Source organism: Andrographis paniculata, unplaced genomic scaffold (assembly GCF_009805555.1).
Source record: "Andrographis paniculata isolate CXL003 unplaced genomic scaffold, ASM980555v1 Contig9END, whole genome shotgun sequence".
NCBI classification, from domain to species: domain Eukaryota; kingdom Viridiplantae; phylum Streptophyta; class Magnoliopsida; order Lamiales; family Acanthaceae; genus Andrographis; species Andrographis paniculata.
In genome coordinates this window covers 1,683,126-1,699,254 of record NW_026137639.1, presented here as the reverse complement: position 1 = coordinate 1,699,254, position 16,129 = coordinate 1,683,126, and the positions used below count along the sequence as shown (strand labels likewise).

The window sequence follows — 16,129 nt, the reverse complement described above, 5'->3', positions numbered from 1 at the left end:
CCAAAAGTTGTCACAGTCAACTTTTGTCTTTTGTGTAATGTGTATATATTTGACATGGATGTTTGTTTGTATTCGTGGGTGAGCAACCAGAACTTAGAGAAATATTCTCTCCACCTGTTAGAGTGTTGAGAGAGCTCATCCATGGAGGATTGAAGACGAGAAGAAGGATTCTTGGAGTCGAAGCCGAAGAAGATATTCATCCGGTAAACAACCTTATTCTTAGCTTGGTCGCTGGCCTGCTGGAGTTGTTGCGGTAGAGTAACAGCCAGTCCATGAGAGTTTGTAAAACTAAATGGAGCTTGGGTAGAAGATAGGTTGGGTAGTTCGGTTTGGTGTCTTATATGGTGTAAACCAAGTGTTTGGTTTAGTTAAGACTCCTGGATTGGAATCCCCCAGACGTAGGTTGGAAAACCGAACTGGGTAAACAAACTTGGTGTGTTGTTTTTCTTTTTGCACATATTCAGCCATCGATTCGTGCATGAACACACACCTCTGTTATAACCGCGAGACAACTACGTTGTAAAGCTGTGTTTACGTCAAACGTTTCACAGTTCCGCTGTGCAAGGTACTCGGAGGCGTTGGACCTCTTTCGCGCCCCTCTCCGCGACTTCCAACATACATTAATACCATAATACGTTTTAATTTTTACATAAATTACAAAAATATCATTCTATGTTATATAATTAATTTACACGTAAAGTATGAAAAATAAAAATATCAAATTATTTTACACATTTTTTTAACTAATAAAATATTACTCCCTTTTTCCCCAATCTATCTATCCATTTTGTTTATGCACGAGATTTTAGGAATATTAGTATTATATTGGGATAAAGTAGAAATAAAGGTAAAAAGATTAAATTAATCCTATTAGTATTGTATGATATAAAGGTAATAGCATTTGTGTAATATATTGTAAATTAGAAGGGTATTTGTAATGTTAGGTAGATAGTACAATTACTAAAAAATGACGGATACTTTGTTATGAAACGGACCAAAATAGAAAAATGGATAGATTGTTAAGGGACGATTGGAGTATTATTTATTAATATATTACAAAATTTTAAAAGACATCTTTGGATTGAGACAAGGGAGTAATATTTAGGACATTTTTTTTATTATTTATATGTATAATTAAATACATATTTATGAACAACGAAGTGTTTGGAGGAATATGTTATTTTGTGTATACTTTAATATAATAATAATAATAAATAAAATGCAATAAATAAAATGTATAATATTTTATTCATTTATAATAAAACACAAAATAAAAATAGTGCAATTTGCTCAAAAATAAATATGCATCTTACATATATATATATCTAAAGGAAAATTTACGAAAAATATAATGTACGTATAATTAATTATTATTTTTGATTTTTAATTATTATTCTAGCAAAATATATTATACATGTGTCAAAGCTTTGTTATTTAAGTACATTGATTTGACCGTGCGTGAATTTTTATTTGAATTGCGGTGACTTGTATGCACTTAAATAGGCATCATAGTAAAATATATCATATGTATATAACAATTTTGCTAAAAATATCGTAAATATTTTATATTATTCAATATTATGTCACATGTCATTCAATGACAGTTGTATGCATATTTGCATTGTGAACTCAAGCACGACACTTTATTTAAATAGTAAAATTATGACACTTGCAAAATATATTTTTATCTGGCGAATAAAATTGATAAATAGACATATATATCAAAGAATTTTTTATTTTTCTTTTTAATTTTTCCAATAATGTTGGTGTACAAAACTAGATGTTGACCCTAAATATATAGGGTAGGTGTGTTTGTTTGATGTAATAATATATATTAATGTTAGAGTGTGTTTGTTTGGAGGTTTGAATTTTTAGTATGAATTTAAATAGTAAAAATTTGAATTAAAATAATAGTATAATGTGATAAATAGGTATTGACGTGATGTTTTAAATTAAAAAAATAAAAAATAAATTTAAATTTCATATTTAAATACAATCTCCATCCCTCACACTACACTGTAAACACGGTATTTTAGGAGGGGTGTAATTAGTAAATAATTAAGAATGTATTAGTGAAAATAATTATCCTATAATATAAATAATTATAAATTAATATTAAGATAACTAATTAGTTTAATTGAAATTTAAAAAAAAAAAAATTAAAAAATTTAAAATGAGATTAAAGTGTGTAATTATTTTTCAGAAAGTGACATGGTACGTGGATGTAACGTAGACATGGTACGTGGGAGGGAAGGAGTAATATTTAATATAATAGTTTAGAATTTTTTTCCGATAAATATAAAATTCAAATAATAAATCTTATATTTTATATTTTAAAAAATTATAAGCAAATAAAAACTTTTTTGATAATTAATTAGGTAGAAATAGTTGGGCAATACGGGCAGCTTCGGGCTGTGCGACTGTACGTTATCCAAATGTGACGGTCACGGTAGCTTTATCGCTTCTCCTTTGGATATTAATTGTCCATATATATACATACAAAAATATTTAAATTATTTGCATTGGATACCTTCCCCATTCCAAAATTAATGTATTTTTTTATATTATATATTTGCATAATAATGTATTTAATTGTAAGAAAATTATGCCAGAAAAGTATAAATAATACATCTCTGTATATAAGTGTTTTTTTTTTCCCAAATGTTTTGGGACAAACTAATTCTTGATCAAAGCTTTCTTTATTTAATTATTTGATATAACATTTTAAATAAAAATTGAATGTAGATATGTTTAACAATAGTATAGTAGATTTTATTTTATATTTATAACTGGGCACCAATATATATTGCAAAAATTAAAAAATACAGTTAAAATAATGATTGAACAACTAAAAATATATTGTTCATGTTCCGTACGATATGATCTAGTGGTGTAGGGGTTGGATTTGTGACCGTAAAGTCATGGGTTCAAACCCCCGACGCCTTAGGTCACCTGTCACGTATGATTCGCCTAGTGGGTAGCGGCTGCAGTCATAAAATAAAATAAAATTGTTAATAAGTGATATAAATGTATATAAAGACAGCTAATGAATTAGTACATAATTGTCACATCAATCAATTTTCAATATTTCATATATATTACCTATTTTAAACTTAGTCAATGCAATATGGATTACATTGAACTTATAAAATAGTAACAATGATAATTATTCTATAATATAAATAATTATAAATTAAAATAATTAATTAATTTAATTAAAATTAAAAAATTTAAAATGAGATTAAAGTGTGTAATCATTTTTTAAAAAAAGAAAGTGACATGGTACGTGGGACGGACAAAAACGACAACGTGGACATAGTATCGGAGACCGAGAGAGTATTTAACAAGTTCTTATTCTTCTACAAAATCAAATGAGGCAACATTTAAATTTCTATCTTGATCGTTGATTTGATTTGATTTGCAATTTGAAAATTTTGAACTTGATCTTCAATTTCATCTGAACCTTTTTTTTTTTTTTTTTTTTTTTTTTTTTTTTTTTGTTTTTTACAACAATGGCCTGCATGAGTCTAACAGGTTTATCTCATTTTATATTATTATTGTTATACGTTTTTTTTTTTATTACTTTATAAAAACCACATTACATATATAGTTATCTTTTCTTATTAACAAAACTCTCAAAAATTGCAAAATATAGATAAGCGGAACCTTAAGTTTTGAATGTAACATTTTAAATACTCCATTCGTCTCATATCTATATATCAATTTGCTTTTTGCATATAGTTTTAGAAATATTAGTATTATATTGGAATAAAATAGAAATAAATGTAAAAAGACTAAATTAACCATATTAGTATTGTATCATACAAAGGTAATGACATTTATGTAATATATTGTAAATTAGAAGGGTATTTGTAATGTTAAGTAGATAGTACAATTACTTAAAAAATAAAATGAATACTTTGTTATTGTTATGGGATGAATCAAAATGAAAAAATGGATAAATTGTTAAGGGACGGAAAGAGTATAAAATAACATTTAATTATTTCTTTCATTACAAAATCGTAACCATAATTTTACCAAGTATATATTATCTTAATTGCAATCAATAATTTTTATGTCGAATATAAATTAGATTAGTAGGAAAGATAAAACAACAAATCGCGGAGGGCGCATATGAAAACGCAACGAATACATGGAGCGGGCTCGGGGAGGTCATCTATGCCAAAAGCAATAATATAGTATCATAATTACATCAATTAATTTGATCGAATTGTAAATTAGCATCGAGTTAGGATTTGTTTATTGAGAATTAGTTTCAAGATTTGATTTGAACAGTCATTTAAATATAATATTTTAATTTGTAAAAAAAAAAAATAATACAAATCAAACTTCAAATAAATGCAACGATAAAATTCTAGATATATAATTATAATTATACATGCTAATCGACAATTTGTGCTTTTGTTCATTATTAGCAATAATCAAGTGTTTTGTTGTAGGACTTTTATAATTTCTTAAAGGATGCAGGCGTGAGCGCTTCATCTTTTTCGACTTCAACGTTAAAAAAATCAATCAATGCAAATCGAGATTCTAAATATCCAAACTCACAAAGATTTTCCGAATTGGAAAAGATCTGTGATCTTAGTTCACTAATGAATGTCGTGATTAAGAAAAAACTCAAAATTATTCCTAAAAATGTCACGTAAGTATAGAAGTTTATTTCTGTCGCATATATATATATATTTGGCAAAATTATTAATAATTTATTTGTAATTTGAAAAGTCAGAATCATACTCTTCCGTGATTTAAAAATTACACAAGACTCACTAGTATTTTAGAAAATATTGCAATTTTCTAAAAAAAAGACAAATGACGTTTCATTTAATTTTTAGTTTATAATGAAAAATTATGCAAACTACAAGTAGGATATAAATAATTTTGTCCTTTATTATTTTGTTTTTTTAGGTCAATGTCATTTGCTTGACAAAGGGAGCCTAAGCATATATTAAATTAAACATATATTTTTATTTAATATATTATATTATATAAAAATTTAATTTAATTTAAAAAAAATCATATTAACACATATTTATAGCAATTATTTTAATTCAAAATTTTACTATTCAAATTCAAATTTAAAATCCAATTCTCACAAATTTAAGGTGTTTATTTGAGAAGTTCTTTTTTTTTTTTAAAAAAAATATATATCTATATATATGTATATTCAATGCTCATTCATTTATAAATATTTTTAAATAAAAAGGGCTATATATAAAAATAAGGACACTTGCGCGAAAATAAAGTGTACAAATTGTTCTATGAAAAATTTAAATAAAAAATATAATTTCTTCTCTATATTATTTTGATTGGTATAAATATATATTATATTGAATATTGCATAAATATAATGTAGTTAAAATATAAACTCAACTTTATGTTTACATATATGTATAATACATTTTTAAGGTGCCATTGGATCAGCCATGCATGGCATTGGAAATGGTGGGCCGCATTACAGGCCGTTGATCTTTGACGTCAACAAACATCAGCCGTGGATCTTCCCAAAAAGCAAGTACTCCGTAAAATACAGTTTCCTAGATATTGGCCCATTTTCTTTAGGCCCATCAATGATCTTTATAAAATTGGCCCAATATTCAAATGTGCTAGTTTCTTTTTATTTTTTTTTTATTTTTATTTTTATTTTGTCTTATTTAGTTGTTGCTATAAATATATACTAGTGTTTAAACCCATGCTATGCACGGAATTATTATAATTAAATTTAATTATTATATTATTTTTATTTAATTTTATAAATATTTGAAATAAATAAAAAATATATATATATCTTTACTTAAAAATACATAAAAATAAATTATTTTATAATTAGAATTTTATTGTTAATAATTTATCAAAAAAAAACTTTCAAAAGAAAATATATGCTCGTATCCTCTTACTCTTTTCGACCGAAGAATTTAAGTATATTAATATTTTATTAAATTAGAGTACAAATAATATATAAAAAAACAATTTTATTTTACTTTTTTTATGTAAAAGAAATAAAAAAAATAATAAAATAGAGATATTTGTGTATTTGTGAGATATAATTTTACAAAATATTATATCAAATTACTATTTAAATAAAAAAAATAATTCAAAACTCATATAAAAAACAAAACCTATAATTAATAATGGCATTATTGATTGGTAGGATACGTGTATGTATATAATATTTATTTATTTATTGTGGCAACCTCAAAACTAAAAATGAACAGGTGTACAGTTTTTTTCAAATGTTAACACTTTCTCCCTCAGTCCTATATATACCGTATCTGTTAGACACGATATTTTAGCAGAGGTATAATTAGTAAATAATTAAGAATATATTAGTGAAAATAATTATCTTATAATATAAATAATTATAAATTAAGATAAAGATAATTCATTAGTTTAATTAAAATTAAAAAAAAAATTTAAAAATTTAAAATGAGATTAAAGTGTGTAATATTTTCAGAGAAAAAGAAAGTGACATCGCATATGAACGGACAAAAATGGCAACGTGGACATCATATCTGGGACGGAAGTAATATATATATATATATATAAACATAATCGTAATTAGTAAATTTATACAATTGATTAGTTTTGATAACCGAATAAATAAAATAAAATATTTGTTAGGGTTACTTCTCGTTTCATATTTAGATTGTGCTCTCAACTTTGGATTTATAAAATTAATTTATATTTATTTTATTTTATATATTTATTTAAATACTTAAATTTAAAAAGGATTATCATCTAAAAAGCATTTTTTTAGTTCAAAAAGGTCAGTGGACTTTGGAGGTCGGCTTAAACAGCCAATAATGACGTCATTAATTAATATTATTATTTCAGATTAACATAAATGTGTTATTTAGAAAAAGAAAGAAAAAAAAAAAAAGTGTTATTCGCCAAAAAGCTTTGTAAAATCAAGCTCGATGCCCCGATCCACGTCTCGACAGATCGATCTTCCAATCAATTATTTTTGATCCGCGGCGGAAGGGAAGGTATTCCGGTATGTCACCGAAGCCGTCGGAGAACGGAATTGAAGGCGACGACGAGCGGGAGGAGGAAACAGAGGAGGAGGAGGAGGAGAATTCCGAGGATGAGGAAGAAGAGGATGAGCCGAGGCTCAAATACCAGCGGATGGGAGGCAGCGTGCCTACGCTCCTCCAAAGCGACGCGGCTTCCTGCATCGCCGTTGCCGAGCGGATGATAGCTCTCGGCACGCACGGCGGTTCTGTTCACATTCTCGATTTTCTCGGCAACCAAGTGAGCGAGCACAACCTTTTATTTTGTTTTATTTTCACTCTGTTCTTTCGGTAATTAGGAATTTGGTGTTTTGAGAATTGAATTGTGTAGTTTGATTGGTTGAGGGTGCTGCGATGTTGTGTGAATGAGTAATCACGAACTGAATTGGTTGAGCTCGCTGAATCTCGATAGTTTTCCGCATAGCTGATTTACACTTTTGGGGATTTTACTTACTTGTACCTTAGGACATTGATTTGAGTTGGATGATTAATAAAATTGCAAGCATACGGGGTAATTTGTGTGTATTGTTCAAGTTCACATACTTATGATTGAAGTGCTGCATTGCATCTGAAGTAGAAACATCTGTGACTTATTTTCTCCCTATTTTTAAAATGACAAGTCCCAGAGTTGGCACTGTAGCAGTATTTCAGTGGTTACACTCAGTGCAGCTTCTCTTGTCTCCTTGCAATTATCCATTTCGATAGAAGGGGATAAGAAAATGAATATTGAGATACCTCTTTACTGAAAATTGGTATCTGCTGCAAAGAATAAAAATTATGGTAATGGAAATGAATATTATGTACGTGTTAAGATTGGATGAAGAGTTATGGTGATTGCTAATGTAAGCACAGGGGTTTTCTAGCGTAGGGAGACTTGTTATGGTCAGATGCGCCTCTTAAAATCTTGCGAGATCATATATTGTAGGTTTTTGTTTTTTGTTTTCTTTCTCCAGTCAAAGGATAGATAAGAAATGAGTTTTATTTGATATTTCTGGAGATATGCCAAGTCCAAACACGCTTGATTTTGTATAATAGTTTTATGTTGAATGCATTTCTATGATATCAACATGCGATACATCATAATGGAATGTTAGGCTGACCAGAAGTTGCTCGACATCTAAATATACATTGCTTGACCGGTCAACGTGAAATGATTTAGCTAAAATGCCTCTATTAGTGGTTGAAAGTAAATTTTGTTTTCTTTAGAAAGAGTTTGCATATAGATCTGCCATTTAATATATGCAAACAGATGTTTTGTTCTATGTCCAGATTAGTATCTCATGATCAGTGTAGGTATAATACATTGTTAATTAAATGCAAGGTTTCCATTTACGGACTCTTTCGAAAAAGATGTGTTGTACCGCTAATGTGTTTGTCTGATTGCGTAGATCAAGTAATTGCACACGTGAGATGAATAACAAGTTTCTTTGTCTTTAATTTCATCAGGTTAAAGAATTCATTGCACATACTGCTGCAGTTAATGATCTTTGCTTTGATATCGAAGGTGAATTCATTGGAAGCTGCTCCGATGATGGATCTGTTGTAATTAATAGTCTTTTTACTGATGAAAGAATGAAATTTGAGTACCACCGTCCTATGAAGACTATTGCATTGGACCCTGATTATGTGAGGAAATCATCCAGAAGATTCGTTGCTGGAGGTTTAGCTGGTCATTTGTATTTTAATGTGAAGAAATGGTTAGGCTATCGAGACCAGGTTTATTTAGGTTTCTGATGCTTCTACACTTGTGTTCTGTGTTAGAGAATCTTAAAAGCTTTTTGAAACATCTAAACACACTGAACAAATTTTTTGTCACAGGTTTTGCATTCTGGTGAAGGGCCTATTCATTCAGTGAAGTGGAGGTCTAGTCTCATTGCCTGGGCCAACGATGCAGGCGTAAAGGTTTATGATGCTGTTAATGATCAACGAATAACATTCATCGAAAGACCTCGAGGAAGTCCACGCCCTGAACTTCTGCTGCCCCATTTAGTCTGGCAGGTCAGTGAGTGATGGGGATCAATATGAAGAATGTGACATATCTATATGGCGTGAAAGAAAGAAAACATGAGGCTATGCTAAGCACACATAAACTGTAACTGCATTAAATGGCGATTTGTCTTAAATGCTTTTGCTTTACATTCAGGATGACACTCTACTGGTCATCGGCTGGGGAACATCTGTTAAAGTAGTATCAATAAGAAATAATCAGAATAGAGGCACTAATGGGACATACAAGACTATTCCAATGTCTAGCATGAGCCAGGTGGATATTGTGGCCTCTTTTCAAACCAGCTATTTCATATCAGGAATTGCTCCCTTTGGTGATTCTTTGGTTGTTCTGGCATATATTCCTGTGGAAGAAGATGGAGAGAAGGATTTCAGCAGTTCTATTCCATCGCGCCAGGTATGATTTTACATTTTGATTGTCCAATTTTCTAGTTTTAGTTTGGTTGATGTTATTGGTTTGTCCTTACAATGTAAGACCAATAGTTTTTGGACTTCTTTTGTTTCCTGGGTACATTTTCAGCCAGGACCTGTTTTGACTTCCGTATCTATTCTATTTATTATTGATAACCAAACTCTGGTTGAACTCTGATTTGATTTCACTTTGCTTCTGTTAGGCTATATTGTGGATATCACATCTCTTAGGATTTTATCTATTCTATTTATTATTGATACTCAAACTCGATTGAACTTTGATTTGATTTCAATTTGCTTCTGCTAGGCTATTTTGTGGATATCACATCTCTTATGATTTTAACTTAGATTCATGTGTAGAGGAATTCCTTTAAATGACCTACATATATAACCATCTTATGGTATCCACATTTTTGGTGAAAGTTTTTCTGGATACTCGTTTTCATCCTGCATTTGAGTTGTCGGTTCTACTTTCCTACATTTGGTTATTATATTATTGCTAGACATTATTTGGTGTGTGCTTCTTTAACATAGTACTATGTATGTTTGATTTCTTGCTGGAGGAATTCCTGCTTTTGTAGGTCGGTGCATGCTTATGTCTTCTCTACAAAAGCTATTGTGTTTGAATGAGATTCCCTACACACTAATTGCCTTTTTGTTCGTGTGTAAGAACAGGGAAATGCTCAGAGACCTGAAGTGCGAGTTGTCACTTGGAATAATGATGAATTGGCAACTGATGCACTTCCTATTCATGGTTTTGAGCATTACAAGGCAAAAGATTATTCTCTTGCTCATTCCCCTTTCTCAGGTATTTCTTGTTTTATGTGCAGTAATCTCTTCACAATTGTAGGTCTATGCTCATCACTCTCAATGTCTGTTTGTTTGTAACCTAGGTAAATTAGTTTGGAATAACTGATGATGACATTGTGTTCTTGATTGTAGGTAGCAGTTATGCTGGTGGTCAATGGGCTGCTGGTGATGAACCATTGTATTATATAGTGTCCCCAAAGGATGTAGTTATTGCCAAACCTAGGTTGGTTCCTTCATTTCCCTTCTCTCCCATTAATATAGCCTTCTAGTTATGTTCTGTTGATGTTTTTGTGACAGACAAGTTATATATAACTGTTCTTTTGCTTTCCAATATTTTAAACTTAAATATTTTCATACTAAGGAAAATCAATGTGTATCCTTCATGTTTGTTGTATTTTGCCATTGACCACATCATTATTAGCTAAGGTCAAACTGAATAGTGGAGCATAGGATTGAGATTTTAAAATTTTGGATAAGAAACATGTGGATAAATGTTCAATTTAGCTTGCTGGTTTAGGCTGCATGTTTCTACAGCTAATGCAACTCAGCAGAGTATGAGAATGTTGTTAGGAAGTATGCCAAAGATTGTTGTTTGTAGATTATTGAGAATGGTGGTTGTCCAAAATTTGGATGATACTCTAGAATTTATCTGGGCGTGGCTGCATCCTGTTGCACCAGGAGTATGCGTTCAGTGACCTCTGGAAGTCTATCACAAGGGGATTGTTCTGGCTAGTATTCCCACAAACAGTAATATGCTTTCCGCAATTGCTCTTTTTTTTTTTATTTGACGTAGGAACTCACGGTCTCTACACTTTTGAGTGCAGAGTGCAATTTGTGTAAACCTCCTGCCGAATCTGATAGCGTGCTTTCTTCAATTATTGTTTGTGTTGTTGGTGGTAGAGAACATTTATTACTAAAGACATCTTATTTCTCTGTCTATTTTCTTTTTTAAAAGAATTCAATGTTTTCTGAAATGTAGTATGTGTTTTTCTTTCTAAGACCTGACAATATATATATCTTTCATAAATTCTGATCATGCTCTGTTCAAGGTTCTGAACTATATAAGAAAAACTTTGGATGTTAGGGATGCAGAAGATCACATATCTTGGCTTCTTGAACATGGATGCCATGAGAAAGCCTTGGAAGCCGTTGAAGCTGGTCAGGGTCGGAGTGAGCTTCTTGATGAGGTAGGTGTTTTCTATTTGTTTTGACTGGGTTTCAGACTTTACATAACTCTGTTAACACTGGTTTTTTGGCTCCATGAGTATATGTTTTGTTAGTATATCACCAACTTTCCTTTGTTTCATGTTCTACTTCTCATTGCCACAGACATTCATTTTTCATTTGTTGGGTGTGTATGTCACATCCTTTCCTCTACGTTATATGCCTATAGATCTGTTGGCGACTTCTAAATTTGGTATCACCATGAGACTATATAATTGTTAATTTCAATATGTTCATGAAATCTACTCTGTTGTGAATTAATAGAATTCTATCTCAGAAATCTACTGGAAGATGGGGTGCTATCGTTTGTGTTTTCGGTTTTGTTTTCGTGTTATTCAATATACAATAGACTATTTTTTTTCCCTAAAAACATTACAGCTAACCCCTATTTTCCATTAAAAAATCACATCCAACACATTTTCCATTTCGAACATTACATCAAAACCTAATGTTCATTTAAACCTTTCAGTTTCAAAACACACTAAACACAAACAAACATATCCTGTCTATACTTTTCCATTTAATCAGAACAAGTGTCATGGTTAGTGAAGGACAAAACAGCTAGTTGGAACCAATAAGCAAATGTGATGCTAAAATTCTGTTGCTTCCGGTTCATCTTCGACTGTCTAGCTGCTCTCAGATATATATATATATATCTATGAAAACCATGCTTTTCAATTTGCATTTATCTTGTTATGCTTTCTCATTTAAACAGGTGGGATCTACCTATCTTGATCATCTGATTGTGGAACGCAAATATGCTGAAGCGGCTTCCTTGTGTCCCAAGCTACTGCGAGGATCAGCTTCTGCATGGGAAAGGTGAAATAAGACCTGGTTACACGTTGCGTTCACATGTATATAATTACTTTGATGATCTATTTTAGTTTGTTCTCTTAATTGGTTGGATTAACTCATACAGGTGGGTTTTCCACTTTGCCCATCTTCGGCAACTTCCTGTTCTGGTTCCCTACATACCAACTGACAATCCAAGATTACGAGATACTGCTTATGAGGTTTGCCATCCCTGGTGTTGAATTTCCATTGCATCTTTCTGGGTTCCTTACTCATGTTAAACTGGTTGCTGGTGCCTGAATTATTTTTCATGCACTAGGTAGCTCTTGTTGCTTTGGCGACAAACCCATCATTTCACAAGGATCTTCTGTCAATCGTTAAAACTTGGCCACCTGCAATTTATTCTACTTCTTCTCTAATCTCTGCCATAGAGCCTCAGCTGAATACTTCATCTTCAACTGATTCTCTCAAAGAGGTTAGTGACAGGAATGCTGTCTAATTCTTACTGATTTTTCTACATATGGCTTACACAGTGCTATGTTTGTGTCAGGCTTTGGCTGAGCTGTATGTAATTGACGGACAAAACGAGAAGGCATTCAGCTTGTATGCTGATGTAAGTTCTTCACCTGATTTCATTCCTTGGCATTACTATCATCCATGCACTTCCTCCAATGCTCGAGAGTGTATATGCCATAGTTTCTGCTTAGTTTAGTTGACTTGCTTCCCCTAACTTATATGCTTTCCTGTGCATTTCAGCTTATGAAGCCAGACATTTTTGATTTCATTGACAGACATAATTTGCATGAAGGGATTCAAGAAAAGGTAAATTTATCATCTTTTTGCATAAAAGTTCTTTTCCTTATTTCTATTTTCAAATTTAATATACTCTGGCTCCCTTCATGTTATTACATCAACAGTAAATCTTTGGATCTTCGTCATTTTGTGCAGAATTTATATATTTCTTTAATGTGGCTTTGCAGGTTGCCCAGCTTATGATGATAGACTGCAAACGTGCAGTTCCATTGTTTATCCAACACAAAGACCTTATAAGCCCATCTGATGTAGTTTCACAGCTTATGGCTGTAAAGAAGAAGTGTGACTACCGACTTTTTTTGCATATGTATCTGCATGCACTGTTTGTGTCAAATCCTCATGCTGGAAGGGATTACCATGACATGCAGGTTTGTATGGATTGGACACTCCATTATCAGAATTCAACCTGTTTGATAATCCGAAAATTTGAAGAGAACATAGCAACAAATTGTTTTTTTCAGTTGTGCAGCGTTCTTTATTGAGTAAATTCTATGCACTCTTTTCTGGATATCTATAAAGTAGCAGTCTGTGCCAGTCTCATCTTGTAACCATGTTAGGAAAATGCCAAAGATAGAAATTGGTGCTACTTCAGTGACGTCTACTTTGGCTAACCATTAAAATCATCCCCATTTTATAAACCTGTCCACCCGAATGAACTGGAGATTGGGTAAATCTATCATTTAGTTTCCTCTCTGACATTGAAATCTCTTCGGATTTTCTTTCTTTTACATTCTAAGGTGTTTGGAGCCATTTTAGGATTTGTTTGAAGTCATGTTACTTAGAAATTCAACTATAGTAAGTTAGTAACATGTGGGGATATACTGACATGCTTAGATCACATATGTTGTGTTTACTTGAAGATACAAAGTAATCATCTCCTGGGATGGTATTTGTTGTTGACCTCTGGCGTCATTCCATTGACCATCCACAGGTTGAGCTGTATGCTGATTATGATCCTAAAATGCTGCTTCCATTTCTTCGGAGCAGTCAGCATTACACACTGGAAAAGGTTTATTCCTCACTAGGCCATTTCTCCTTAATATTCTTCCACATTTGAGTTGTTGACAATTCATGAAATTTGGTCTCAGGCTTATGAAATTTGTGTTGAACGAGATCTACTAAGAGAGCAAGTTTTTATTCTTGGAAGAATGGGAAATTCGAAGAAAGCTTTAGCCGTAATTATCAACAAATTGGGGGATATCGAAGAGGTACCCAATTCAATACCCAAATTCATCCCTTCCTCTCTTTCGAAACTGGTGTCTTTTAAGATGTCATATTACTCTCTGCAGGCCATCGAATTTGTAAGCATGCAGCACGATGATGAACTCTGGGAAGAGCTGATTAAGCAATGTCTGAACAAACCTGAGATGGTGAGTTCTAAAGTGATCATACTGATAGAAATCCGCAAATTTCCTTTGCTTCAATTTCTTCTAATTATGTCGATGTTGGCAGGTTGGGGTATTGCTGGAGCATACGGTTGGCAATCTTGATCCCCTATATATCGTAAATATGGTGCCCAATGGTTTAGAGATACCTCGGTAAGCATGATTTATGGTATTCAATCTGTGTTTGTAAGCTTCATTCCCTTGTCATTTATTCGATGAATTATATAATATGGTGCAACCGAATCAAACTATGTGTGAAAATTTGTATAGACTCAAAATGGCTCGATCAACATTATTCAAGGGGTTCCCATTTATGAAACACTTTTCTATCAAGATTCTTTACGATTAACCTGCTTGAATCTCTAGGCTGCGAGACCGCCTTGTCAAAATCATTACTGACTATCGGACAGAAACTTCTCTAAGGAACGGGTGCAACGACATACTCAAGGTAAAAATCCTACAGAAGAAAATCTCTTATCGGCTAGCTGAAGTAATACATTTTTTATTGTCTCGACTGTGATCAAATCCCAGGCGGATTGCGTCAATTTGCTAATTAAGTACTACAAAGAAGCGAGGCGCGCAATGTACTTGAGCAATGAAGAAGATGAATCCCGCAGCAAACGCGACAAAAGCAGAGCTTCTTTATCGTCCGAACGATCTCTGAGCGTCAGAAACATGGAGGTCAAGTCGAAAATCAGCGCTGGCACACGATGCTGCATGTGCTTCGACCCGTTCAACATACACGACGTGTCGATATTTGTTTTCTTCTGCTGCCATGCCTACCACGAGACCTGTCTGATGGATTCCATCATTTCTGCCAGTAGCAAAAAGCAGAAGCCGGCAGCCCCCGCACGGGATGAGCTGTCGTACTACGAATATGATAATGGCGACGACGACGATGATGATGAGGGTCACAATGACGAGGATGATGATGATGCGCGGATACGTTGTATCTTATGCACTACAGCTGCAGGTTGAGACTTCTCGATAACCTGTTTTGTCGATGTGTTTGTAAGATTATATGCACATATATATATATATACATACATGCATCGTATAGTTTTGCTCGTTTGAATGTCGGGAGATGTTCCGTTGTGTGCAGTATTTCGATTTTTGAGGATTTTTTCGTCGGCATTTTCGGTTTTCTTCGTTGGATAGATAATATAGTAGGCTTTCTCTTGAAACTTTTCCTGCAGTTGTGTTGTTTTTTTGCCTTACAATTGGAGATTGATTGATGTAAGAATGCTGTGGGAGGTTTGCTTTGATTAACTCTTGTCAAGATATTTATATATTTTTATGGATTGAAATATAGGAGGCTGTTTTGATTTGTAGCATGTACGTAACGTAGTGAAAGAGCCAATTTTGGTGCGTATAAAAGAATGTTTGGGGTAAATTTATGGAAATGCTAATTAATGTATTTATAAGTTGATTGTATTGAAGCAATTTTTAAAAAATCATAAAAATTAAATGCTTGAATAATAAATTAAATGTGATATTTTATAAGATTGAAATAACATCAATTTTAAAAAATTATAAAAATTAAATAGAACAAATAATAAAAAAAATATACTACATTAATATTTATTTCTCTCTATTTTTACAATATGAGAGAAAAATTAAAATAGAAAAATTAAAATAATTTATTTATCACATTTGATT

At 31.9% G+C, this 16,129-nt stretch overlaps 1 protein-coding gene across 1 annotated transcript; it reads left to right on the top strand.

Moving 5' to 3' along the window:
* The first annotated feature begins 6,895 nt into the window (after window positions 1-6,895).
* LOC127244166 (vacuolar protein sorting-associated protein 41 homolog) lies at window positions 6,896-15,779 on the top strand. The gene is made up of 19 exons (XM_051264566.1): window positions 6,896-7,269; window positions 8,475-8,744; window positions 8,847-9,026; window positions 9,172-9,432; window positions 10,122-10,254; window positions 10,389-10,479; window positions 11,341-11,443; window positions 12,196-12,299; window positions 12,400-12,493; window positions 12,592-12,747; window positions 12,823-12,885; window positions 13,029-13,094; window positions 13,253-13,453; window positions 14,017-14,094; window positions 14,174-14,293; window positions 14,375-14,455; window positions 14,538-14,623; window positions 14,837-14,918; window positions 15,002-15,779. The coding sequence occupies exons 1-19, from the start codon at window positions 7,015-7,017 to the stop codon at window positions 15,446-15,448; spliced, it is 2,871 nt and encodes a 956-aa protein (XP_051120523.1). The 5' UTR covers window positions 6,896-7,014; the 3' UTR covers window positions 15,449-15,779.
* Window positions 15,780-16,129: the final 350 nt, after the last annotated feature.

What these genes read in the sequence shown, in the direction of transcription:
- LOC127244166 (XM_051264566.1), top strand. Translation starts at nt 7,015, where the DNA reads ATGTCACCGAAGCCGTCGGAGAACGGAATTGAAGGCGACGACGAGCGG. An exon ending in TACGAGATACTGCTTATGAG is followed by an intron (nt 12,494 to 12,591) that starts GTTTGCCATCCC and finishes TTCATGCACTAG; the next exon opens with GTAGCTCTTGTTGCTTTGGC. An exon ending in CATTCAGCTTGTATGCTGAT is followed by an intron (nt 12,886 to 13,028) that starts GTAAGTTCTTCA and finishes TGTGCATTTCAG; the next exon opens with CTTATGAAGCCAGACATTTT.